This window comes from Denticeps clupeoides, chromosome 14 (genome assembly GCF_900700375.1).
Source record: "Denticeps clupeoides chromosome 14, fDenClu1.1, whole genome shotgun sequence".
In the NCBI taxonomy this organism is placed as follows: domain Eukaryota; kingdom Metazoa; phylum Chordata; class Actinopteri; order Clupeiformes; family Denticipitidae; genus Denticeps; species Denticeps clupeoides.
The window spans coordinates 6,396,699-6,423,119 of NC_041720.1; the positions used below are offsets into that span (position 1 = coordinate 6,396,699).

Sequence of the window (26,421 nt, forward strand, 5' to 3'; positions counted from 1 at the left end):
TAAAAAGCATCTTGCTCAGGGACACAATGGTAGTAAGCAGGTTTTGTAACTGTGATTTCCCAGTTCACAGGAGAATGTTTTACACACCAGGCCGTATATTATTGCCTATTCTTCATTTATCATTTGTTTGATTAAAAATTACGTATAAACATGTATTTATGGCAATTGTAGAGAACTTTGTGGTACCAAGCTTTGAGCTTTGAGCCAGTCGCTGTTTCCCAAAGGGCCAGCAGGGGGCACCGTTTCTCCAAATTCTACCGTTTGTGCCGCTTATGTACAGTTTGGCACACTTTCAATAGCCAACAGTTTCACTGCACTCACATTATATACATCATCCTCATTTTACCATTCAGCTAGCACCAAATTAGGTGAGAAGCTAGTGTGCTAAATCACTATTAAAATATTTCATTAAACATTACAGTGCGTAACGCAGCAACAATTCGTGTCAAGTTTTTGCAGTGTAGGTCAGTGTTGTAAGTGTCCGGGGAGTATATAATAAGGTAAGCATTGCAAATAATGTGGCCATTGTATATTTGACATTCATGAACTACTGGGGACAATGTGGTTTGCAAGTCATGGGTGGTAGGGTAGTAGTATCCTAGTGGGTAACACACTCGTCTGTGAATCAGAAGACCCAGGTTCAAAACCCCACTTACTACCATTGTGTCCCTGAGCAGGACACTTAACCCTGAGTGTCTCCATGGGGGGACTGTCCATGTAACTACTGATTGTAAGTCGCTCTGGATAAGATTTATAAATGACTTTGACATCAACGTCAAAGGGTTGGGCAGCTAATGATGGCCAATCAGACTTGTGTCACCACAATGCTAATATACACACACCTATTTATACACCTACACACACATTTACATTTACAGCATTTATCAGACGTCTTATCCAGAGCGACTTACAATCAGTAGTTACAGGGACATGCAGTCCCCCTGGAGACACTCAGGGTTAAGTGTCTTGCTCAGGGACACAATGGTAGTAAGTGGGTCTTCTGGTTCATAGGCGGGTGTGTTACCCACCAGGACACTACCACCCAAACACACTTTTTACATAGTATGTGTGCCTCCACCATTTCTCATGACCTCTAGCACTAACTGTCCCAGAAGTATCTGTAGTTTCCTCCATGTTCTCAGTTTAGATTCCTGTAGATATTTTATAATCAAGGTGAAATTCTGTTCCTGGGGTCAGAACCTGCCGTGAACTTGCAGCACTCACATGCATTTATTTCCCCCTCTTTCAACATTTGTGAAAAGTGAAACTAACGGTGCCGTTGTGTCTCAGAGGGACTGTCCTCCTGGGCGCCGTCCCAGCACTGTCACTCTGCAACTGGGGACACTGAGTCGGGTTTTTAAAAACGTGAAGGACATGCGTTCCCCTTTACCTCCCACAGGGGGGACCGAACGCAGGACCCCATACGGTTCAGAAAACGCCCCTTCACCCCGGGGGGGCTGAGGCCGGCCACAAATAGCGCGGCTGCTACCCGCTGCCGGTAAAAGCGATGCCTGAGATAAGAGCGCAGGAATTCTCCAGAGGGGCGTGGCGCGCCGGCCGCAGGGGGCGTGGCCTGGGACAACAAGGAAACGACTCGTTCGCCTGGGCGAGGAGAGTCGTTTGAGAAGAGCCGCTGGCCGGCGAACGAGTCCGCGGCGGGGGAAGCCGGGAGCGGTCGCGGAGCCTCGCGTGGACGAAGACCAGCCTCGTCCCGACGCGGTGGGACCAGAACGAGCCGGCGGCACCCGGCGCCTCGGCTCTCCACAGCCCGCCAGCATGGCGAGCGGAGCGGAGCAGCGGCCCGACACCCGGCTGCGGAAGCTGGAGGTCCTGATCAAAGACCCCCGGTCGACCTTAAACCTGGAGAGTTTGCTGGTGGGTTCTGGTTTATTGTTTTATTCATGCTCACCTTCACATCTACCGACTTACAAATTATACCAGTTTTCTGTGTGAAAGTTCTAATAAATAAATACATTCATGGATAACATGAAGTGTTCCATCTGGGAAAATAGGGGGGGGGGGGGGGGGGTGGTCTGAGTGGCTCATCAAGTCTTAATTAATGACAATCGGCCCAATTAATAATAATCAATGAGGTACGTTTAGTATTTGTTCACATTTATTCTAAGTTGGTATTAGTTTTTTTGTTCATCGCCGTTGTTGGTGTGGTTTTCGGTTAGTTAGTTGGTTGGTTAATTAATGAGCTGAATGTACCCAGTACCTCGATGGAGAGAGAGAGAGAGAGAGAGAGAGAGAGAGAGTCACGCCTGTTAACAAGGGTGACATGAGCGGTCCGTCTGGCGTCACACGACCCTGCGGCTCCGTCTGACATCACCCCCATAAAGACCCCAGGATCTCCCGCTGAGATCATGTCCTGATTTGTCCCTGCGTCCGGGCCGGGGCCGATCGGGGTGACCTGAGGCGGAGGCATGTCCATGTGCTAAAGGTGAGGCGTGACAGGGGCGTGGCTTGTAAAAGAAGATGAAATGTTGCGGATCCAGATCTCCTGCATCGCATGAACGTTAACCCCCCCCCCCCCCCAACAAAACACACACACACACACACACACACACACACATGGGGACAGCAAAACACCGAACCTACTTCGGCCTCCCCGTCCTTGTTCGATAAAATCTGATGGCACGCCCAGATCCCAGGAATGTGCCTGCGTGAACTGTTTTTACAGAACTCAACTTGCAGAAATCATGAGTGTGTGTGGTGAAGGGGGGACCGGGAGAAGGTCTGGGACTACGGTCGTGGCAAAAAGTTTTGAGAGCGACACACGTAACAGTTAATGGCTTCAGTGTTTTTAGATCCTTTTGTCATTTGTTTCTGTCCTGTATTTTTTTTCCCAAGACCTCTGCAATTCGCCCTGACATGCTGTCAATCAACTTCTGGGCCAAAATCCTGACTGATGGCGACCCGTTCCTTCATAATCAGGGCTTGGAGTTTGTCAGAATTTGTGGGTTTTTGTTCTTTGAGGATTGACCACAAGTTCTCAGTTGGATTAAGTTCCAGGGAGTTTACTGGACATGGACCCCAAGCCACTTACTAACCACTTTGGCCTCACGGCACGGTGCTCCATCATGCTGGAAAAGGCATCGTTCTTCACCAAACTGTTCCTGGATGGTTGGGAGAAGTTGCTGTCGGAGGATGGTTTGGTACCATTCTTCATTCATGGTCGTGTTCTTTGGCAAAATTGTGAGTGAGCCCACTCCCTTGGATGCGAAGCAGCCCCACACGTGAATGGTCTCAGGACGCTTTACCGTTGGCAGGAGACAGGACTGATGGTACCGCTCACCTTTTCTTCTCCGGACAATCGTTTTTCCAGATGCCCCAAACAATAGAAATGGGGCTTCATCAGAGAAAATGACTTTACCCCAATCCTCAGCAGTCCAATCCCTGTACTTTCTGCAGAATATCAGTCTGTCCTTGATGTTCTTCTTGGAGAGAAGTGGCTTCTTTGCTGCCCTTCTTGATACCAGGTCAAAACTCTTTGCTTCGCTGTGCGTGCAGATGCCCTCACACCTCCCTGCTGCCATTCCTGAACAAGCTCTGCACTGGTGGCACCCCTGATGCCGCAGCTGAATAAACTTTATGCACTTGAATTATCCACTTGAACCTCTCACCTTGAAGTTTTTGATGATCTGATAAATGTCTGATTTAGGTGCAATCTCAGTTAGCAGCAAGTTCTGTGAAAAACTTTTTATGCAACGCGATGATGACTCCACGTGCTTCCTTGCAGGTAACCATGGTTAACAGAGGAAGCACAATGATTTCAAGAATCACCCTCCTTTTAAAGCGTAGAGTCTGCTATTCTAACTCAGTCAGCATGACAGAATGATCTCCAGCCTCGTGCTCCTCAACACTTGTGTTAACGAGAGGATCACTCAAGTGATCTTTTTTTGGCAGCGCTGAAATGCAGTGGAATTATTATTATTATTATTTTTTTGCAGTGTAGGTCAGTGTTGTAAGTGTCTGGGGAGTATATAATAAGGTAAGCGTTGCAAATAATGTGCCATTGTATATTTGACATTCATGAACTCCTGGGGTTTGCAAGTCATGGGTGGTAGGGTAGTAGTAGAATAGTGGGTAACACACTCGTCTGTGAACCAGAAGACCCAGGTTCAGACCCAGGTTTTCATGGCAAAAAGGTACTTTGCAATTCATCCCATGGCTCTTCATTCTGGAGTTTATGCAAATTGCCATAATAAAATCCAGTACTTGTGTCACTCTGAAAAGTTTTGGCTACAACTGTAAAAAAAAAAAAAAATTCATCAAAACTCTTCATCAAACAGCTAAATGCCATGTCACGCATGCCTCAATCATGCAGCAAATATTCGGATAATGCTTAGTGATTGCTGAGAGTCGAAGAACCGGCTTTTCTTCTCTCTGTCAGTGTGTGTGTGTGTGTGTGTGTGTGTTTTGAGAGTGAAGTGCATATTTCAGTTGTGTGTATGAGTGTGTAACCTCCATCAGAGACATGATTCGTCCAGGACCCTGTTCCTCGTGTTCTGCTCAGGGCTTCTTCCTCGTGGCACGTCCTGGTGAAATCTGATTGCGGTTCCATCAGAAACGTCTCATCAGTCAGCAAAGTAAAATTTGACGTCCCCGGTCAACAGTGCGGCTGTGGGGGGACGGGAACTGGTTTCTGGTGAAAAGGAGCTGATCCTGGGTATTCGGTTTCAGAAGGCGGAGTGAGCGGTTCGGATACAAACCTGTAACTCCAGCTTGTGGTCCAGCTTTGTCAAGGTTCGAGATACGGAGGCACAAAATCTTACAGGACGAACTGTTGAACGAGCGGCCATGATTGTAGACACACACACACACACACACACGCACACACACACACACACACACACACACACACACACACACACACACACTGTGTGTTGCTGCAGCAGCATTGCTGGAATTCTCGCCCTGTTCTGTAAAATGATGCCGTCTATAAATAGCAGGCTGGGTATATTGTGTAATCGTATGCCGTGTGTGTCTGAAGCTTGTGTGTGTGTGTGTGTTTTAATTTTTGTTAATATTGTGTATAGAGAGAACACATTTCTATATTTTACAGCAACCGCGGTTCTACGCCGCCGCCCCAGCACGGGTTAATGAACGGCGTTGGATGTCACAGCACACGCCTGGTCACATCGTTGGTCACACAGGGAGGGACTGGTCTCCTGCGCTCGTACCGCGAGGCGACGCGCAGCACGTGACCACGCTGCCGCGTGGACGGAGGGGACTCCTTCTCGCTTTTGGGACGTGTGCCGCACGTGCGGAGCTCTTGCAATGTTCCCCCAGGGCCTGCTTTGTAAATGGTGATGAGGGTGGAAAGGCTCGTTAGGTGTTCGATGGGTTGAACTGTGTAAAGTGTCCCGGAAGACCCACAAAGGATTCCCGCAGCAGAAAATCCCTTTACAAACAGGAAGCTGATATCACTTCCTGCTATTTAGGCCAGAGATAATAGTGCCCCCCCCCAGCTGGACCCTGGACTTCCTGTTTTCTAGTGGCCCATGCAGTGTATAGCTTCACTTTCTTGTTAGGACTGTGTGTGTGTGTGTGTGTGTGTGTGGTTGGTGTTTGGAGAACGTATAGTTAAAAAAAAATATATATATATATATATTATTAATATAATATATAACAAATTCTGGTAATAAATTACTTAAAAGAACAGTATTTAATCATTATTCAAAAAAGAAAAGCCTTTTTTAAAGGGTTCGCCATGCCAATATCTCTAATACATAATGTATCATGATCCCGCCCCCTTCCCACCCTGTTGGTCGTATTTGCAGACCAAACAAGATAAGCTAATACTCCACTGATCCTTGTGTCGCGTCAGACAATGGCCGCCGCGGCCCAGCCCCGTCCTGACCTCTTCCACATCGGTCTGTGATAGAACAGTGTAACAGCGTCTTCGTGACGTCTGTGGAATGCGCGGAATCTAAGAACCGAAACCAAAAGGACGCCATTGGTGTCATTGCTGCTTCATAAATGATCCTATATGAGATCTGCCTTCGAGACACGTTTTCAGGGAAACTGATCCCGTTTCCTCCCTTCCTCCGCCGTCCTTGTTTCTTCCTCAGCTTCCATGTTGGTTTGTGAGTTCCTGTACATACTTTTTGTTGGATGAGAGTGCATTTGTTACAGGAATGGTTGCTTGTTTAAAACCATTGGAAACAACCTCAGCCCGTGCCACAGAAAATTGCATTATAGTAAACTCGTTGTAATTGAAGCATGTTGAGTGGAGACGTGGCCTCCACAGTCACCGGACCTGAACCCTCTCGAGATGGGGTGAAGCTGAACCACAGAGTGAAGGCAAAGGGGCCAACAAGTGCTAAACACCTCTGGGAACTCCTTCAAGACTGTTGGAAAAGCATTTCAGGTGACGACCTCTTGAAGCTCATGGAGAGAATGCCAGGAGTGTGTAAAGCAGTAACCAGAGCAAAGAAACTAGAATATAAAACATGTTTTCAGTTATTTCACCTTTTTTTGTTAAGTCCATAACTCCACATGTGTTCATTCATAGTTTTGATGCCTTCAGTGAGAATCTACCAATGTAAATGGTCATGAAAATAAAGAAAACACGTTGAACAAGAAGGTGTCCAAACTTTTGGCCTGTACTGTACTTCACTTTCTCTTGATAAAACAAATACCAAATATGTTTCTTGCATGTTCTTCTCTAACCCTCAGTAAATAACCAGTGTCTGATTTGCCAGATTTGCCCACCATAAACTCAGTAAACAGCGCGGCGTCTTGTTCCAGCACGCATGCTGCTGGTCGCCGTGAACCGTCACCAACCTCTTCTCAGTACTCTCAGCAATTCTGTCGCAGTATCTGTCGGCGACGGGTTGGGATTGCCGATGTGATGTCCGGAACGCTTTGCCGAAAAGTCTATCCTTTCACGGCAAGAGCGGGCAAGAATGTGAGCGATGATTGGCCCCCAGTCGAAGTTGTGCTTTTGTACACAGTGCAGAAAATACGAGGTCTTTTAAAAGCTTTTTATTAAAGTTTACATGAATATGTCACCCAGCGGATCTTCTTCATTTCAGGTTCTCCTGCAGGAAATCGTCGTGTTTTATGACTGCTGCTCTTCTATGAGCTCCAATCCAGTGCGGTTTTGCATGTGCCGGTAATAAATACATTAACAGGCGTCCGAGAGCACAACATCTGTAAAAAAAACCTGTGCCAAAAGCAAGGAAATGACCTAATAATAAAGAATTGTTTTGTGTTTTCTGGATGAAGATTTCCATAACTGCACAATATTGCACATCACAACCTGAGATAAAAAATAAAGCGATGTTGTATGTAGAGAGGTGGACGCAAGGAAGAGCGAAAGACGAAAAGGAAGGGAGGAAAGGAGAAGCGCGGGCATGTTGAACCGGGTTAGTGCTGCTGTGGTTTTCCGGCGGATGGCGGCCCGGAGAAGCTGGTTGGTGGTCTTTTGTGGCGGTGTCGCAGCAGGGCCGGACTCCTGGTTCCAGTGTTTGGCTGCAGTCTCTTTATTTGCTGTCCGTGCGTGATGTGGGAGGTAAAAGAGACGGGCCCTGTATGAGTATGGGACCTGTATTGTCCCATACATTCCTGTATGGCTGGTAGTAGCCTAGTGGGTAAGACACTCGCCTATGAACCAGAAGACCCAGGTTCAAGTCCCACTTACTACCATTGTGTCCCTGAGCAAGACACTTAACCCTGAGTGTCTCCAGGGGGGGGGACTGTCCCTGTAACTACTGATTGTAAGTCGCTCTGGATAAGGGCGTCTGGTAAATGCTGTAAATGTGCCGTGCAGGATTCTGTGAGCGCTCTGGCCTCGGACCTGAACCACCCGGTGCTCCGGAAAAGCAAAAATATCGACGCTTTCCTGAATCGCTGTGAGTATAAAGACATCAAAGTCCTACTTTTCTCTGTCTGTCTTCTCTGATTTGATATTTGTGTGTGTGTGTGTGTGTGTGTGTGTATAGATGAGAAATCCATTGGTAAACTGCGGGAGCTGCAGGTGAAGCTGGAAGACTTTGAGAGGCTCAAGCTGATTGGTCGTGGAGCCTATGGACAAGTGCAGCTGGTGAGACACACTCGCGTATGTGTGTATGCATACGTGCACACGTGTTTATTCTGTGAGCGTGTGGGATGGAGTATCATCTCGCCTCTGGTTCGGTCTTCCTACGTTTTTTTTTTTTTTTTTATATTTTATAGCGCTTGTGTATGTGCAGGTATGACAAGTTAGGCCTTATCAGGGCTCTTAGTTTTTGTAAACTCAAAATCTATAGAAATCGAACGAGAATTGCTGGTGTCTTCCTCCTGTAAGTCGCTTTGGATAAAAGCGTCTGCAAAGTAAAGTAAAGTAAAGTAAAGCCCTGTTTCCCGTACAGGAGAGCTGTAGTTAGAGAGCCAGTGCAGACTTGTTTAGAAGCAGCTGAGAGGACCAACGCAAATATTTTCCTCTTTGCATACCACACACACACACACACACACACACACACACACACACACACACAAAACATAAATTAACCGAACGTTGTAGCGGTATCTACATCTAAGACCATTTAAACTATTTTCAAGAAAATACTATTCAGAATGTTTCAGTCAAACGTTTTAAAAATATTAATGTCCTTTAAACCGTACCACTTTTTAAATGAATTTGCTTGCTGTCGAGGTAAAGGTGACATCTCACATTTAAGGGTCATCACTATACCAAATGCAGACAGAAGCGTCAACAGCCAAGTTCATTTCAACAAGCGTTAAAGAAGTAATGGCTTCCGTTTTTCAATTTGCGTAAAAACTTTACATGTGGCCACAAAAAAATTACAATCTTAATGTTTTACCACGTAGATTTAACAATGACCGATCAAGCTCTTAAATTATTCACTGTAACGTTGGCATGACAGTGTTCTGTTCTTTTATTTAGACTTGATAGATGAGTCTGGAATGTCCAGTTGCTACCAGACTTTAAAGCAATAATTCGTGCAATATGCTAAATGAACATTTAAAGCAACTTTAGTTGTGTTGTCTTGCAGTATCATGCACGCTTTTTTCCAGTTCCAGCTGGTATGTGCCTGAAGAGGCTCACTTTGCTGTGATCATTACACCACTTCCCACGAGGAACGAACACGGAGCGTGCTGCACCCACCGGGCAGCGCTCCAGCATCAGTTGTTTTACTCCGTATTTGGCGTGCAAATGCACCCCAAGGCGTGAGCTGCGGCACGTCAGTGAAGTTCTGCAGGATCCAGAGGTCGTAACTGCGGTTTCCGGCGGTTTAATTGGACGTCTCTTTATGTGCCAGGTACGTCACCGCGAGTCAAAGAAGGTGTACGCCATGAAGAAGCTCAGCAAGTTTGAGATGGTGAAGCGTTCAGACTCGGCCTTCTTCTGGGAAGAGAGGAACATCATGGCCTTCTGTAACAGCCCCTGGGTGGTGCAGGTAATACGCGCTCAAACACAGGAAAAGATAGAAAGTGAAGCGATTGTCATTGTGACGCAACGAAACGTGTCCTCTGCATTTAACCCATCACCCTTGGTGAGCAGTGGGCAGCCATGACAGGCGCCCGGGGACCAGTGTGTGGGGACTGGTTCGGGATTCGAACCGGCAACCTTCCGATTACGGGTCCGCCTCCTAACCCGCTAGGCCAACCACTGCCCCATTGTGCCCAAAATCCCCTTAGTGAGATGTAAGAAAATATTTACAGTAATAAGCACAAGTCAAATAAATTCCAATTGCCTCATCATCATCATCATCATCATCATCATCATCAACTGCTGTCCGAATCCTGCATGATTTTTTTTTTTTTTGTCTTTCTTCGTGCGTGCAGCTGTGCTGCGCCTTTCAAGACGAGCGGCATCTCTACATGGTGATGCAGTTCATGCAAGGCGGGGACCTGGTGAGTCTGATGGGCGAGTACGACATGCCCGAGCAGTGGGTGCGGTTCTACATGGCGGAGCTGGTGCTGGCACTGGACGCCATCCACGGCATGGGCTACATCCATCGCGATGTCAAACCCGACAACATTCTCCTGGACGACACCGGACACCTCAAACTGGCCGACTTCGGCACCTGCATGCGCATGGACTCGGTACGGCTTCAAGTCAAGTCTCGGTTCCTCATAACATAAGGTTAGCGGCGCGTAAAGCTGACGGGAAATCTGAGCGACGGGATCAACTCGAAAACATTGAGCACAAAGGCGGCGTCAGGGACCTTCAAGAAATGTAGAACTCTCATCCAGGTGGACTGCTGAGAAAGGAAATGTCTGCTGTAGGCTTGCTTTAGAGCTCAAATATCTCTTTTACAGGTTAGTGAGGGTCTTTGGTTATTTCAGGTTTGGAGACTTCAGCCAGACCTGTTTAGCTTTATTAACCTTCATATCATTACACACTGTCAGAAATGAGCATCTCTTGAAGTGTATTTGTGTATTAACTGATGACTTCATCTGGTCCAGTTTCTTAAGTATGATTTAAAGGGCCCAAACAGACAGGCTTCTCCCCCCACTAGCTCTCTTTTGCCTCCTTGTGGTCAGAGAGTGCAACTACATCCTTTACCCCCTAAAGAGCTGGGCGCTTTAAGTCATGATTGCTGTGATTTCTCTGAGCGGCTGTGCCTTATTGTTCAATGTACTTATAATAGCATTTAACCAGTGTGTTATACAGAAGGACCATGTCTCGCTAAGTGTCTCGGACTTAGACCTTTACCATATAAGGTGAATGATATTTCTGACAGTCACACGGGATGAAAAATGAAGAGCTGCACAGCTGCAACCATGCCTTGACCTTGGCACGCCAGGAGACAGGAAGAGCAAAGTTCAAGTTATACATAGATTATTAAAAAAAGGGCCACCACACCTGCTGACCCACAGTCCTAAATGTGACCCACTACCATATTTTCCTGATTAAAACACTTAACCCTGATGAATACATTTATTTATCTATAATGTATTAAATTTGACTTATTGTAGCTTAAAGTTTAAACAACGAAATGTGTCCTCTGCTTTTAACCATCACCCTTGGTGAAAGCCGCCCAGGGAGCAGTGTGTGGGGACGGTGTTTTGCTCAGTGGCACCTTGGTGGTTCGGGATTCGAACCGGAAACCTTCGGACCAACCTTGTGTATGAATATAATATTGTGTGTGTGTCTGTATGCAGAAGGGGATGGCACGATGTGACACAGCTGCTGGCACGCCTGACTACATCTCCCCTGAAGTGCTGATGTCACAGGGCAGGACTGGTTACTATGGACGCGAGTGTGACTGGTGGTCTGCAGGAATTGTAATGTATGAGCTGATAGTAGGTGAGTGAACTTGTCTGTGAGAACATGTGTCCATCCATTTATCCATCCAGCCTTCTAAACTCACACTTCCCGGGTCTGCAGGTGACACTCCGTTCTACGCTGAGTCGCTGGTGGGGACGTACGGGAAGATCATGGACCACAAAAACAACCTAAGCTTCCCAGAGGACATGGAGATGAGCAACCATGCGAAAGACCTGATCTGTGCTTTCCTTACGGACAGGTGAGAAAGATTTGGAAAAAGTGCCATTATTGATGTAGTGCTTGGTTCATGTTCACTAATGTAATGCAATGACATTGTTTCTATGAGCTTGCCACATGTTGCCATATTCCAGTCTCAAATCAGACTGACACGGACAATGACACGGACTAATGCAGGTTATTCTCCGGAATATCCCTGTAATTAGCACCATCCATCCTTCCATTGGATGGCTCGGACCAGTTTCCCAATTCCCTGCTGCTGAAATACACCCCACAGCATGATGCTGCGGCCATTTACATTTACAGCATTTACCAGACGCCCTTATCCAGAGCAACTTACAATCAGTAGTTACAGGAACAGTCCCCTTGGAGACACTTATGGTTAAGTGTCTTGCTCAGGAGGGTACAGATTATTGTGGTCCTATGGACAGATGGAACTCTGCAGCTCCTTCAGGGCCACCTTTGGTCTCTGAGCTGCCTCTCTGATTAATCGCCCCCTTGGCCGGCCTGTGAGTTTTGGTGAGCATCCTTCTCTTGGCGAGTTTGTTGCGGTACCAATGTTCTTTCCATTTGAAGATGGTAGATTTGATGTGTTCTGGGGGACCACTTGTCTGGAGATCTCCATGGTCTTCAATGAAAGGGCGGATAGCATTCAGACGCCATGCTGGATGGCTGCTAAGTAAGTAAATAAGTAAAATGAGTAAATATCAGACTCTAGATATGAGAGTCGCAGCTCAGAGCGCAGCTTTCTCTCTCAGCCAATAAACCAAACAGAAACACAAACGGGGCGTAGCTCCCTGCAATCACAGTATCGGATTGTGCGATTACATCAATGCCAAATGATGCGATTTATATTATGTGTGCATGGACTGAAGCGACAATATATCATGTCATTCTCTCGAAGTTAACGACTGACTAAACGGAGACCAGCTGCTCAGTCTCTCTACAGTGTTCCAGATGGGATACGCAGGGTAGAGCTGCAAATTAATTTAGACAATTTCAGTCGGGTTTAATTGTTAAATTTTATGAACTATAGATCCCAAGGAATGCCAGTCCTGACAACATGGTACTTCCTGATTCTGAACGATTACTGTCAATATGTCACATGTGCAATGTTGTGCCAGCGGGGTTGGCAGCTTGGTTATCAGGCCACAGGCGTCCATTGACACACACAAAATCACTGAAACTATCTGAGTTTGTAACTATTAAAGAGTACGTAAATACTTCCTCAGTGTTTGTTCCTGACAAGGCGTTTAGTGACAAAATGTCATTTTTAATCCCCCAATCTGGCAACCCTGAACGCACGGCTCTTCTCCTCCTCCATACCCCTTTCTTTTCTTGGGTCATAATATCAGTGCTTTAATTCAAGAATTTATTCAGACCCCACCGTCCCACCATTTACATTTAACAATTAAGGCATTTGGCAGACGCCCTTATCCAGAGCGCCTTACAACGTGCTTCCATGTAACCATCCATGAAGTGATCAGTTCAGGTTCACTAGGACCCCCAACTATGAATACAATCTTTTTATTCACTCTGTTGTAGTTTCTATACATAAGTCAGACAATAAGAAGGTTACAAGTTGATCTAAATATTCTCTAAAGGGGAAGGTCTTGAGCTGCTGTTTGACTGAGCTGTTCTGACCTCGAGGGGAAGTTCATTCCACCACCGAGGGGCCAAGACGGAGAAGAGTCTAGATGAATGTTTTCCTTTTACCTTCAGAGATGGAGGGACCAGGCGAGCAGTACTGGAGGCTCGGAGTATATGAGGTGCAGTGCGAGGTGTAATAAGGGCTGTGAGGTAGGATGGTGCTGCTCCATGTTTGGCTTTGTAGGCCAGCATCAGTATTTTGAACCTGATGCGTGCAGCTACTGGGAGCCAGTGGAGGGAACGTAGCAGAGGGGGGGTGTGGGAGAATTTGGGAAGGTTGAAGTGCTGCTGCATTTTGTATTAGTTGTAGAGGTCGGATGGTACATAGAGGTAGACCAGCTAGAAGGGAGTTGCAGTAAACCAGTCTTGAGATTACTAAGGACTGAACCACTATCTGGGTGACCTGTGTTGACAGATAAGGATGAATTTTGTCTGATATTGTAGAGAAGGAATCTACAGGAGCAGGGAAGAGTTGCTGATGTAAGTCGAAGGTCCACACATGGTTTTTGTGGTTAAAAAAATAAATAAAAAATTGTAGGTGCGGTTGTAGCCTTCACCTCACATCTTTGCTGGGCATTTGTTCGAGCTCATTAGTAGTGATTTGTGGTGGTTTTAGAGAAAGGTGATGAAGGAGAGAGAGAGAGACTGACTATGAGGGAAGGAGAGGGGCTTCCTGTTTGAAAAGCTACTTACACAGACATACACACTGCAGTACTGTGTCTCTCTCTCTCTCACACACACACACAATCACACACTAGTTCCCTCCCTTCCTTCTTGGCTTAGGGTGGAATGCACCACACGTGGCAGCCCAAAATGTACAGAGAGGGATAGAGGGATGCAGAGAGGAGAAGACGAGAGCGAGGAGAGCACAGAAGTTCTCAAGTTCTGGCTCAGCCTTTACTGGAAAGCTCCTCTGGAAACCTTGTGTCACACACTCACTCCCTGCCGGACACACACTGCTGCTATTGAGAGTGTGGACCTCCTGTGTACCAGGGCGTGCGTTCGATTGTGTGCGCTGACGCCGTTTCTGTTATGTACAGGGAGGTGCGTCTGGGTCGGGCCGGAGTGGACGAGATCAAGCGGCACCCGTTCTTCACCAATGACCAGTGGACCTTCGACACCATCCGGGACAGTAAGTGTGTGTTTTGTGTGTGTCTAGATGTGTATTGGGATGTTTGTGTGCATATACACAGAGTGTGTTCATTTGTTTGTGTAAAGTGGTGCGCCTGAAGTTGGGGTTGTGTGTGTGTGTGTGTGTGTGTGTGGTGGGTGTAACTTGTGGCTATTGTGGATCAGCTAATGAGAGGTGCCCTAAAAACCGCCTAAACAGATTTAGGGGTTCCTCTCTCTCCCGCTCTCTCGCCCGTACACAAGCGCTTTTATCTGTCAGTCTGCGATGGAGAGAGAGTCGAAGATAGAAATCGAGTGTGTGTGTGTATATGTGTGTGTGTGTGTGTGAGACGCCATCTGCCTGTCATTAATCGTAGAACATGAGAGAACATTTACTGGCGGACGGACCACAGCTTTCCCTCCTTCATGACCGCCGCCCCGCCCCGTCTCCGTCCGTTTAGTACTCGCATGATCAATAAAGCAGTAAAACTTCAATGTTCAGCAATAGTAATAATAATAATAAATATAATTGCCCTGCTCACGTTCTGTAAACACAGCACCTCCAAAAGAAGACGGTGACTGAGAACTGGATTGTTTGGTCTGGTTTTTGTAACGCACCAGTGTTTAGCAATTTTATATGTATTAAAAATGTTGTGTTTTTTTTTTTTTTTTTAATCTGTCAATTTGTTTAAATGATCAAAAACATTCCAATCAGATATAAAGGGAAGATTGTGTGTGAGATGGTGCACCTGAAGCACCTTTTAGATGTTTAGATGGGCAGTTTCACTTCTGTACCAGTGCAACCATTCTCCTTACCGCTTTCCGTTGGTTATGATTCGTGCTGATAACTCGATAAATGTTTTAAACAATTAAATCAGACGCTCTGTAAGACCCAGAATGGCCTCTGTGGTGTGAGGACCTGTTCGTGTGTGTGAGTGTGTACTACAGGGTTTATGAATGACTCAGTGTGAATGCTGTACAAAGCAGGTACTGTGAAGGAAGGCGGAGCAGTTCTGTATATAAACACACACACACACACACATACACACACACACATACACTCACTCACTCACTCCCTTAAATGTCTCAAATGCACAAACACTTACAATTTTCTAAATTAGAGCTCTTGTGTTTTTCCCGTTCTATTCTTCATCCTGTTCCGCTTTCTGTGTGGTTGTGGAGCCATTATAAGCACGTCCTTCTGATCCAGCCCACATTCCGGTTGATTGTCTTCATCGGCCAGCCTGTCTCGGTTTTTAAAGAATCCATTTCGCCCTCCTCTCCCAGCGGTGCCTCCGGTGGTGCCGGAGTTGAACAGTGACGTTGACACCAGTCATTTTGATGACATCGAAGAGGAGAGGGGGAATGTAGAGACCTTCCCCACGCCCCGCGCCTTCGCCGGCAACCAGCTGCCCTTCATCGGCTTCACATACTTCAAAGAGGACCAGTGAGTGTGGTCTTTGTGTGTCTGTGGACCAAACTGATGATTACGAAGATTTGACATGAATAAGGACTTTTTTTTTTTTTTTTATAAATGGATGCATTTAAGGTTTTCTAGGTATGTGTGTATAGATGAGCGTGAAATTGGTCTCAAGCTTATAAACCTGTCTTTGTGTCAGGCTCCTGAGTACAGACGCTGCTCTGTTGTCAGAAGATATTGAAGTTGACGCCACAGAGGAGAAGGACCGTCCCTCCTGCAGAGAGACAGACGTAAGAGTGACATTTTAAAGACATTTTAAACCTCCAGACCCATTTGGAGAATTTATTTGGGAGCAAACACAGAAGCAAACTGTGTCAAACACTGAAGCAAATGAATTTACTGTGGCACAGGTACCAGCATAGTGTCCGCCGACACAGTTCTGCACAGCCTGACCCTTGACCTTTTGTGCAAACTAAAGCCAGTGGGGGGGGAGTGAAATCTTCTGAACGGTTGTGTTTTTAACTCCACAGTCTAAAGATCTCCAGAAGAAAGTGAATAAACTGGAGGAGCAGCTCCTTCATGAGATGCAAGCTAAGAATGATCTGGAGCAGAAATGCAGGTACACACACACACACACACACACACACACACACACACTCCTTAATCAGCACATATGCAATATGGTGGTAGTAGCCTAGTGGGTAACACACTGGCCTGTGAACCAGAAGACCCAGGTTCAAATCACACTTACTACCATCTTGTCCCTGAGCAAAACACTTAACCCTGAGTGTCTCCAGGGGGGGACTGTCCCTGTAACTACTGATCGTAAGTCGCTCTGGATAAGGGCGTCTGATAAATGCCGTAAATGTTCAATAAGTTCTGTTAACATTCCTACAGAATCAACCAAAGGATTTCATTTGTCCTTGCAGAAACGTAAACGGACGTCTGGAGAAACTTGCCAAGGAGCTGGACGAAGAGGTATGGATTTCTGTGGTAATCAAGTGAGGACGAGTAGGAAGCGAGTTGGCGTTTAAAATGTTTTATTTCCATTTATTGCAGCTGAATGTGAGAAAACAAGTGGAGTCCTCGCTCCGGCAGTTGGAGAGAGAGAAGGCGATGCTGCAGCACCAGAGAACGGAGAGCAGCAGGAAAATCGAACACCAGGCTGATAAGAAGCGGCTTCTGGAGAATGAAGGTGCGCCGACTTTACTGCACCATCTTTACAGAACCACCTAACTAACTAACTAACTAACTAACTAACTAACTAACTAACTAACTACTCCAGTTTCTGACAGTACTTACTCTTACTGCACTACACTTTAAACCTGAACTCGCTGTACGACATTATCCTGGCTGATAGTAGCATAGCGGGTAACACACTCGCCTACGAACGTCCCAGGTTCAAATCCCACTTACTGCCGTTGTGTCCCTGAGCAAGACACTTGACCCCGAGTGTCTCCAGGGGGGGACTGTCCCTGTCACTACTGATTGTAAGTCGCTCTGGATAAGGCCGTCTGATAAATTTGATAAATGTGATCCTCTGACGGTACCGTATATTTGACGGTATATTTTTTCATGATCTCTCCTTTTGCAGTTTTGAGTCTGAAAGAGCAACTGGAAGAGCTGAAGAAGAAAAACCAGAACTCGCTCATGTCAAACGAGGAAAACATTCACCTGCAGAAGCAGGTATACGGAAGAAATATAAGAATAACCTGAAAGACGTGTGCTAAACTGCATATTTAAAGTAGATTTTGGGATCTAGATGGCTACTTTTAGGTTTGGAGGCCTGCTTGTTTGTCTGCGTGTGTTTTAGTGTGATTTACATTTAGTACAGTGGGGATTTTTTTTCCTTTAAAAAGCTTAAACAACTGGTTGGTTTTGGCTTTTTCTTTTCTCCTTTTTGCTCCTCCCGTCCCATTCTCACATTCCGCTGTCCTTTGTGCAGCTGGATGAGGTGAGCGGGAAGCTGCTGGAGGAGGCGGAGGAGACGGGCCGGCTGCGCAGGGCGCAGGCGGAGGCGGCGCGGCAGGCGCAGCAGCTGGAGGCCTCCCTGGCTGAGCTGCAGAAGAAGTTCAGTCTGCTGGAGCAGAGCCACGTCGGGCTGGAGCAGCAGAAGGTGTCCCTGCAGAACACGCTGGACTCTGAGAGGAGGGATGCCTCGCTGGCTGCTGAGACCCTCAGTGACCTGCAGGGTGAGAGAAATTGTGGCCGTGCATTTTGTGCTTATGAGGGACTTCACTCTGCAAAAAGGAAAAAATAAATAAGATGCGTGTGGTTCTACCCAAGACAAGATTATTAATCAGCTATTACTGTAGGAGAAATTTGAGCTGGCATGAATATACATGACTTTTATGTGAAAACTTAATACTGCGGGGTACTAAGATGTTGTTTTGTGATGTGCGTGAAGTTAGTAGTCGGTGGTAGTATCCTAGTGTGTAACCAGAAGACCCAGGTTCAAATCCCACTTACTACCATTGTGTCCCTGAGCAAGACACTTAACCCTGAGTGTCTCCAGGGGGGGACTGTCCCTGTAACTACTGATTGTAAGTCCCTCTGGATAAGGGCGTCTGATAAATGCTGTAAATGTGAAGGTATTCTAGTTTAAAGGATTGTGCATTTTACGCCATTCACATAATTGAAAGCGAGCTACAGTTGTTGGTGACTTGAGTATATATGCAATGTTTAAGGATTTTTTTTTTGTATAAACCGTTGCCAGAATGTAAAGGAACAACTGTTTAAAAGTAATAGATGCCTACTGGCTAGCTAGCAGTGAACCTGCAGTTTTTATTGGGGAGTTAAAATAAATGTTGTACTTTTCGTGTAAAATCAGAACTTTAGTTGATTTTGTGTCCTGGAGATGCCTTGTGTTCACTTTTATCCATCTGTCTCTCTCAGGTCGTGAAAGTGGGTTAGAAAATGAACTGAAACAGATGAGAATGTCCTTGTCTGACGCCGAGAGGGAAAAGAAGCAACTGCAGGAGAAACTGGCCGCTATGGAAAAGGTGAGCGCGGAAAAGTGAGTTCAACTACTCGCTGTCTGGTTACTTGGGATAAAATGTGTGTACGTGTGTGTGCGTGTGCATCAGTGCTACAGCAGTCAGGAGATTGAGATGAGCTATAAGCTGAAAGCTCTGCAGCAGAGTCTGGAACAGGAGCAGCAGGAGCTTCGGGAAACCAAGGAGCGCCTTGCGGAAAAGCACACGCTCAACAGGAGCATCGAGGAAGCCACGGCAGAGAGCCTGAAGGGTGAGAGAGCGGCGGCTGCCGTTTTTATAACCAGAGCCTCGGATTAAAAACCTCCTCATACGTGATCTCCCCCGTCCGCGGCAGGCGTGCAGCGGAAGCTGCAGGAGGAGCACGGCTCCAAGCTGCAGCTGGAGAGCCGGCTGCTGGAGGCACAGAAACAGAACTCCATCCTGGAGTCAGAGTTCAGACAGGCACAGAGCAAACTGGAGGAGATGCGCTCGGAGAAGGACAAACTCGTCCAGGAGGTGTGTGTGTGTGTGTGTGTGTGTGTGTGTGTGTGTGTGTAGAACATTCCGATATACCATTCTACAGCCCCACAAGACAGCAGCATAAAGCACATTAGATATATGGATATTGTTAAGAGTTGAGAAAGTGAATAAAATACATCAGTAATTGAATAAATTGATAAATGGATATAAATTAATTAAATGAAAAGGTAAAAAATGTAATTCCCTAACACATATGCAGCTGTGCCCGCAAAACAAAATGAATGCCATTTCCTCTCGAATAAGCAGATTCTGTTTGAAACACACATCACCGGATATATTTTTTTGCCGGTCTGTGACCCGAGGTCAATTTAGCTGAATGCCCCCTCCCTCGCCGGCGTCAGGTGGCGTCCCTGTGTCTGCGGGTGGAGCAGGAGACGCAGAAGCGCAGCCTGTCCCAGCAGGACGCGAAGGAGCAGAAGCAGGCGGTGCTGACGCTGCGCTTGTCCGAGAAGCAGCTCAAGCAGGAGACCAACGCGCTGCTGGAGCTCCGGCAGACGCTGGAGAAGCACAACCAGCAGCTGCGCAGGTGTGTGGGTGTGGGTTTGAGACACTGTGTGCAGGAATGAGTGTGGTGACAGGGTTATACAGAGTGACGTAAGGACATGGTGACTGATGTGGGTGGTAGTAGCCTTGTGGGTAACACACTCGACTATGAACCAGAAGACCCAGGTTCAAATCCCACTTACTACCATTGTGTCCCTGAGCAAGACACTTAACCCTAAGTTGCTCCAGGGGGGGACTGTCCCTGTAAATACTGATTGTAAGTCGCTCTGGATAAGGGCGTCTGATAAATGCTGTAAATGTAAAATGATGTTTGTTCAATCGCAGCGAGCGAGAGGTAGCAGACGGGCAAATGAAGGAGCTGAGGGAGCAGCTGGAGACGGAGCAAAACTTCACTGTAAGGTTTCAGTTCCTGAGTGGGTGAAAACTCTACTAAGAATTTGAGAGGCTTGAACATCTTGAATATTTGTTGTGTGTGTGCGCAGAAACTTTATAAAACACAGATTCAGGAGCTAAAAGACGAGGGTGTCGAGAAGCACAAATTGTACAAAGAGCTTCTGCACAGGGTTGAGGAGCTGCACGAGGAGAGGTGCGTGCATGTGTGCATTTGCACAATTAACTGTCACTCTTCATTTTTGTTTCAAATCAAGCCATTAAACGTGAACGTGTCTGCAGGGACTCCCTGGCAGCGCAGCTGGAGGCGAGTCTGACCAAAGCCGACTCCGAGCAGCTGGCTCGCTCCATCGCTGAGGAGCAGTACTCGGACCTGGAGAAGGAGAAGGTCATGAAGGAGCTGGAGATCAAAGACATGATGGCCAGACACAAAGAGGAGCTCAGCGAGAAGGACGGCACCATCAGCTCAGTAAGAGAGAGACACGGGTTACTTCTCGGACATATTATTAGGCTGGTAGTGGCCTAGTGGGTAAGACACTCGCCTACGAACCAGAAGACCACAAAAGTTCCAGGTTCAAACCCCACTTACCATCATTGTGTCTATGAGCAAGCCCCTTAACCCTGAGTGTCTCCAGGGGGACTGTCCCTGTAAATACTGGTTGTAGGTCGCTCTGAATAATATATAATAACTGGTAAACAATCACAACGCCTGACTTGAGGCGGTGTTGCATCGTTGAGGTCTCTCAGAATAGAGCTCCCGCTCATGTATTATTGCTTAATTAATTGAATTGCTCACGTTTCTCTCTAGCTGGAAGAGTCGAATCGTACCCTCACTGCAGATGTTGCCAACCTTGCTGACGAAAAGGAAGAACTCAACAACCAGTTGAAGGAGCTGCAGCAGCGTGAGTCTCGTCTACAGTCGCGCGTTTGACCGCGTGTTGCGAATTTGCCAACGTCCTGTTGTTCGTCTCCAGAGCTCCAGAGGGCTGGAGAGGACCTGAACCAGCTCGGTGTTCTGAAGCTTTCTTTCGAGAAACAGATTCAGAGCGAGAGAACCCTGAAGATCCAGGTGTGTGTGTGAGTGTGAGTGTGTGTGTGTGTGTGTGTGTGTGTGTGAAATACGAGTCATTCTGCATAAAAAGTTTAACACTTTTTTTTTTTTTTTTATTTCGACCCGTGTTTTCAGGCCGTGAACAAGCTTGCGGAGATCGCCTACAGAAGGGACACTTTGCGCGGAGGTCACCGCGAGCCCGACACTGACCTGCGGAAGATCGAGAAGGAGAATCGCAAACTGCAGCTGCACCTCCGCTCCGAGAAAGACCGACTCAACGCCACCGTCATCAAGTACCAGAAGGAGCTGAACGAGCTGCAGGCGGTACACACTCACCTTTCCCCTCTGTTAGATATTCTAGATCTAATCTATAATCTGTCATTTCCTGATCCATCAATGTGCACATGTTATTGGTAGGACTGTCAAAATGTGCCGTGTCTGGCGCACAGAATAGTCTAAATCGTGCAGATATTTTTGCCTGATCGAAGAATTGAGAAAGTTTAAAAAAAAAAAAAAACATTTAGGATGAATTTTGATTACATTTTGCAATGATTGAATCAGTTTGTTTTTGAATTGACCGACAGCAGCCGTTGTGAAATTTATTCCCGCGTGTGTAGCTCTTGGGAGAAGAGTCGTCGGTGCGAATGGAGCTGCAGATGTCTCTGGACAGTAAGGACAGTGACATTGAGAGCCTGCGTTCCCAGCTCATGTCCCTCAGTGTCCACTCGCTGGACACCACCAGCATCAGCAGCCAGGGCAACGAGGCTGACGTCGACGACAGTTACCCTGGTAACGACCCTGCGACACGCGCGCACCCTCTGCCACTCTCACTTATCTCACTTGTTCCATCTTTCCTCAATCTTTTGTTCTCCAAACTAACCTCTTGTTAATTTACTGCCTATTCATTCTGGTGTTCCCTTATTCAACTTTTTTTTTCTATTCCCTTCATCTCTTCTTCCTGCCTCGTTCTGTTTCACCTTTCAACTCCAGTGCGCATCACACACTCGCACACGTCCGAGTCGCTGTCGGTAACGTATCAGCACAGCTCCAGGTCGGTGTGTGTGCACACGCGCCCTCGGCTGAATGACAGTTCTGAGGGGGAGGAGTCTGATGGTGAGGGGTGGGGTCAGACTAACCTCCCTTACTCTCCTGGGCCCACAGGTGATAAAAAAACGGGCTGTCTGTGCATGAGTGTGTCTAAACACAGAGTGTGTTTGTGTTGCCGCTTTCTCGCTTAATCTCGGTTTTCCTGTTGACATAGATGCCAGGTTAGAGGGCTGGCTGTCTCTTCCTTCCAAAAACAGCAAGAGGTTTGGATGGGAGAAGAAGGTATGAAACACACACACACACACACACACACACACACACACTGCCTCTCCTTTGGTTATTCTCATGCACATCAGTTCTCTCTCTCTCCGCCTGCAGTATGTGGTCGTGAGCAGTAAGAAGATTCTATTCTATGACAGCGATCTGGACAAAGAGCAGTCCAACCCCTTCATGGTTCTGGATATTGAGTGAGTCTCGCACGCACGCACACACACGCACACACACGCACACACACGCACACACACACACACACACACACACACACATACACTTTAACCTGCAGACAACAAAATACATGAAAAGCGAGTAAGTATAACAGGATCATTATATTACCATAATTATTAAAGAGGGGAACTCAATCAGGTTCTTCAGACTACATCAGAACTGCTGGTGTCAATGTAGGAGAAAAAATAATATGCATAATATCCATATGTTCACACAATATGGATCATGTATAAACATGGACATTGGTGATACGAACCCATCACTTAGAGAGTTGAACTAATAATTAAAAATTGGCTGATGATGGTTATACAATCAGGGCGCACATCAGGTGGTGCTGCTGAGTTTACAGATCCTGGTCACACACTCGCACACACACACACATGCACACAATATAACGGTGGTGTATTTCCTTGCAATAGTAAGCTGTTCCATGTGAGGCCCGTCACACAGACTGATGTGTATCGCGCCGATGTCCGAGAAATACCACGTATCTTCCAGGTGGGTGTAAATAATGTGTGTGTGTGTGTGTGTGTGTGTGCATGCGCATATAATAATGCATCTTTTGAAGCTCCTCCTCTCACCCGTCCTCCCTCCTCAGATCCTGTATGATAATGAGGGCGTATCTAAGAAAAATCTAGAGACCATTACAGATCCCCCAGGGGTCACGGAGAGGTCGGCCTGCGTGACCCACAAGGGTCACGAATTCGTGCCCACGCTGTACCACCTCCCCTCCAACTGCGACGCCTGCGCGCGTCCACTGTGGAACATGTTTAAACCGCCTCCTGCGCTCGAGTGCCGCCGCTGCCGACTCAAGTGTCACAAGGATCACCTGGACCTGAAGGACGAGGTCATTGGTCTCTGCAAAGGTCCGACTCCTCCCACCTCTCCTACCTGGTTTACTAGAGTTCATTTACTTTAAACGGTAGTTATGTATAAAACATCTATTTTATTACTGTTTTCCCCCTCTCTCTTGTAGTGAACTATGACATGTCCGCAGCGAAGGAGCTGCTGCTGCTGTCCTCCTCACAGACAGAGCAGCAGCGCTGGGTGAGACACATACTGGCTCGCATCCCACGGAAACCCCTACCTACGCCCTTACCGGCCCCTGGCACGGAGTCACGAGGGCCCTCCTCCCCGTGCCCCTCCCCAAGCCTCCAACGCATCAGCGTTGCCGCCTCCCAGCACCGCGGAGCCATTCGAGTGAGGTCCACCCAAGCACAGCCCGAGGCTCCGCAGGCGCCAGCGCAACAGCAGCCCAAGACCAGGTGGGTGCAGAGAGAGGGGAGGGAAACGGTCAGATCACATGATCAATAAAGTTCGAAATAGACTATTTATTGTGAAACCACTTATGACTCTTTTAAATCCAAAATTCTCTGCAGTTTTCCTTTGGTGACAGAGGTAGTTTTTGTGTAGGGTCTGATTTTCAACCTGATCGGTAAGACTTTTGATATGCAATACCTGTAAACTATCAGGTAAAAAGCATTTCACCACTTCAATTGCCTACGTTTCAATACTACATATACTTTTTGTGTGTAAATTTTTCAATCCCAGCGCCAGGCCACTTTCACTTTTATAGCCTTAATCACTAAATACCTATTATACCAAATATAAGTTTTTCATCTCTACATCTTACATTTGTGGTTGACGCCCACATGCCAGTAGATGAGTGAAAAGTCACTGCGATACACAGCAAGCACAGCGCACGGTGACACAACAAAACGTGTCCTCTGCTTTTAACCATCGCCCTTGGTGAACAGTAGGCAGCGTGTGGGGACGGTGCTTTGAGCAAGGGGACGAGATTTGAACCCGCCTTTTCAGTGTGTGCTGTGCTTGTCATTGTGAAGCACAGCAGTCAGCTCACTTTCACTTCACATGGTTTTTAATTTCCATCCCCAACTTTAACACCAAGCATCATACCTGCTGCGTTCATGCTTTAATTGCCTTAATTCACACTTCTTCCTTGCTTCTCCTGTTCCCATTTTTTGTTTGTGTGTGTTGGGGTGGGCGGGTTCAAGCCGGCTTGACCTAATAGCTGTCTAAAGCAATGTGTGTGTGACTGTGACTGAGAGACTGTGACTGAGTTCCCCAAATAAAGTGCTAACCGGTATTTTGTCAGTCTAAGACTATTTAAGACAATTGATATTCCCTGAGACCACTTTGTAGACAGGTAGTATATTTAGTTATTGATATAATACAGGAGAGTTAAGGACTGAAAATCTGCCATGCCCATTTGTTGAAATGTCATACGTTGAAATACTTTTTTTTTTTTTTTTCCTGACACAAAATAAGTCAAACTTTTTTTATTTATTATCAGCAATAGTATTTGAAACATTTAAAAATTGACACATTTAAATAGTTTTTTTTTTTAATTCCTTAACAATTGAAATCATGTATGCTACAATTTTGTTTCTAATATTGCACTTAATGTAGTCAAGTAGTCGGTTTCATGTAGTCAGTTTGGCTGCTAGTCATTATACACACAGTGTTTGTGTTTGTGTGTGTGTGTGTGTGTGTGTGTGTGTGTGTGTGTGAGAGAGAGAAGCTAATTAATCTCTGCTCCATGTAGCGCTGGGCCCATGCTCAGAATCATCCTGCATTGACCCTTTGACCCCTTCACCTCTGACTTTTTGTTTGGGTCATTCCATGTTGGTGTAAGTAGACCAGACAGTCTCTTCTCTGCATGGGCGTGTGCGTTATAATGCATGATTTACGCATAACTCATGTTAACACTCCGTGTCAACAATAAAAAAAAAATATCACACGCATACACGCCATTCTCTAGAGTAGACTCTAGGGTGTCCCCTCTGCATTTCAGGGTGTTTGAGTTTGGGCTGAAAGGATGGGACTTGTGGGACATCCATGATGATGATGACGACGATGGTGATTTTTGTGACTTCTGAAATAAACTGGTAACACGGCGACACCTGCTGTTTGCTGTGTGACGTTAGTCCAGTGTATGGCTGTGATTGGCTGGGTTTTTTTGTACCAATAAAACTGCAGATGTGTGCTGTTGCAATGGGAATGGCGCCATAAACTGGCAATCTTTCCTAAAATAGGACCAACTATACTACTACTAATAGGACCAAATATTTGCAGACCATTTAGAGCTGCTCTTCAGGATTAACTGCTTGTTTGAGTGTTTGCACGTGGTGGGTGTGTTGGAAAAATCTAAATTGTAGGCGAATGCTTGCGTGTCTGCATACATATTCACGCATGTTTCCTCTGTGCGTCTCCCATTATTGTTAACATGCTGATGTTTCTCTCTTTACAGCTAACCTGTGGGACGGAAAGCTTTCACGTGGACCCGATTCAGCAGACTGGAACACCTTCTCAGTAACACTAGACTGTGTATACACACAAGCACTCACTGGAATACACGGTCATCCGCACACACTGATCGGATATCAAACCCAGTGAAACTGAGAAATCCATGGTGCCGTAACGTAGGTGTGCGTGTGTGTTATATTTACAGTGAATTTCCAGATGTGCATGCCACCTTATTTATCAATCGCTGCCGAATACACATTTTGTAAGTGCCAGTAACGTTATGCGCTGCAGATTTTCCAAAAGCAAGACTTTGTGTAAATTATTTTTATGTTGAATTTAAAGCCATGTGTCTGTGAAGAGAGGTATTAACTGCTTTAAATTGTGTAAACAGAATATATCATTCACCACAACTGGCTGTTTTCTGAGTTTTAATGTTTTAATATAGTTGTAAAGCTGTGTTCATTCAAACACACATGGGTATATGTCAGAAAACCAAGCC

The 26,421-nt window shown here is 46.4% G+C and overlaps 1 protein-coding gene across 6 annotated transcripts; it reads left to right on the forward strand.

The window, feature by feature from the left end:
• Positions 1 to 1,591: 1,591 nt before the first annotated feature.
• Positions 1,592 to 26,421, forward strand: LOC114763340 (rho-associated protein kinase 2-like). 6 transcript variants are annotated; one of them, XM_028952969.1, is made up of 34 exons: positions 1,592 to 1,875; positions 7,781 to 7,862; positions 7,953 to 8,053; positions 9,273 to 9,410; positions 9,799 to 10,059; positions 11,122 to 11,266; positions 11,348 to 11,486; positions 14,155 to 14,246; positions 15,512 to 15,671; positions 15,844 to 15,934; positions 16,175 to 16,263; positions 16,574 to 16,622; positions 16,704 to 16,839; positions 17,239 to 17,330; positions 17,590 to 17,836; positions 18,540 to 18,646; positions 18,731 to 18,890; positions 18,975 to 19,135; positions 19,501 to 19,685; positions 19,988 to 20,057; positions 20,146 to 20,249; positions 20,336 to 20,522; positions 20,862 to 20,955; positions 21,028 to 21,122; positions 21,240 to 21,428; positions 21,722 to 21,893; positions 22,095 to 22,265; positions 22,366 to 22,433; positions 22,530 to 22,618; positions 23,075 to 23,153; positions 23,254 to 23,521; positions 23,632 to 23,920; positions 25,471 to 25,535; positions 25,927 to 26,421. In XM_028952969.1, exons 1-34 carry the CDS (start codon positions 1,777 to 1,779, stop codon positions 26,070 to 26,072), a joined length of 4,620 nt encoding a protein of 1,539 aa, XP_028808802.1. In that variant the 5' UTR covers positions 1,592 to 1,776; the 3' UTR covers positions 26,073 to 26,421. The 6 variants fall into 6 exon arrangements, with proteins under 6 accessions (XP_028808802.1, XP_028808803.1, XP_028808804.1 ...); XM_028952970.1 differs by having other exon boundaries at positions 25,471 to 25,564; positions 25,927 to 26,065; XM_028952971.1 differs by lacking the exon at positions 22,095 to 22,265.

Bases quoted from the DNA above. Each gene is read 5' to 3' on its own strand.
- LOC114763340 (XM_028952969.1), top strand. From the start codon at position 1,777: ATGGCGAGCGGAGCGGAGCAGCGGCCCGACACCCGGCTGCGGAAGCTG. The intron at 21,429-21,721 runs GTACACACTCAC...CCGCGTGTGTAG, and splicing joins AGCTGAACGAGCTGCAGGCG to CTCTTGGGAGAAGAGTCGTC. The intron at 25,536-25,926 runs GTGATTTTTGTG...CTCTCTTTACAG, and splicing joins TGATGATGATGACGACGATG to CTAACCTGTGGGACGGAAAG.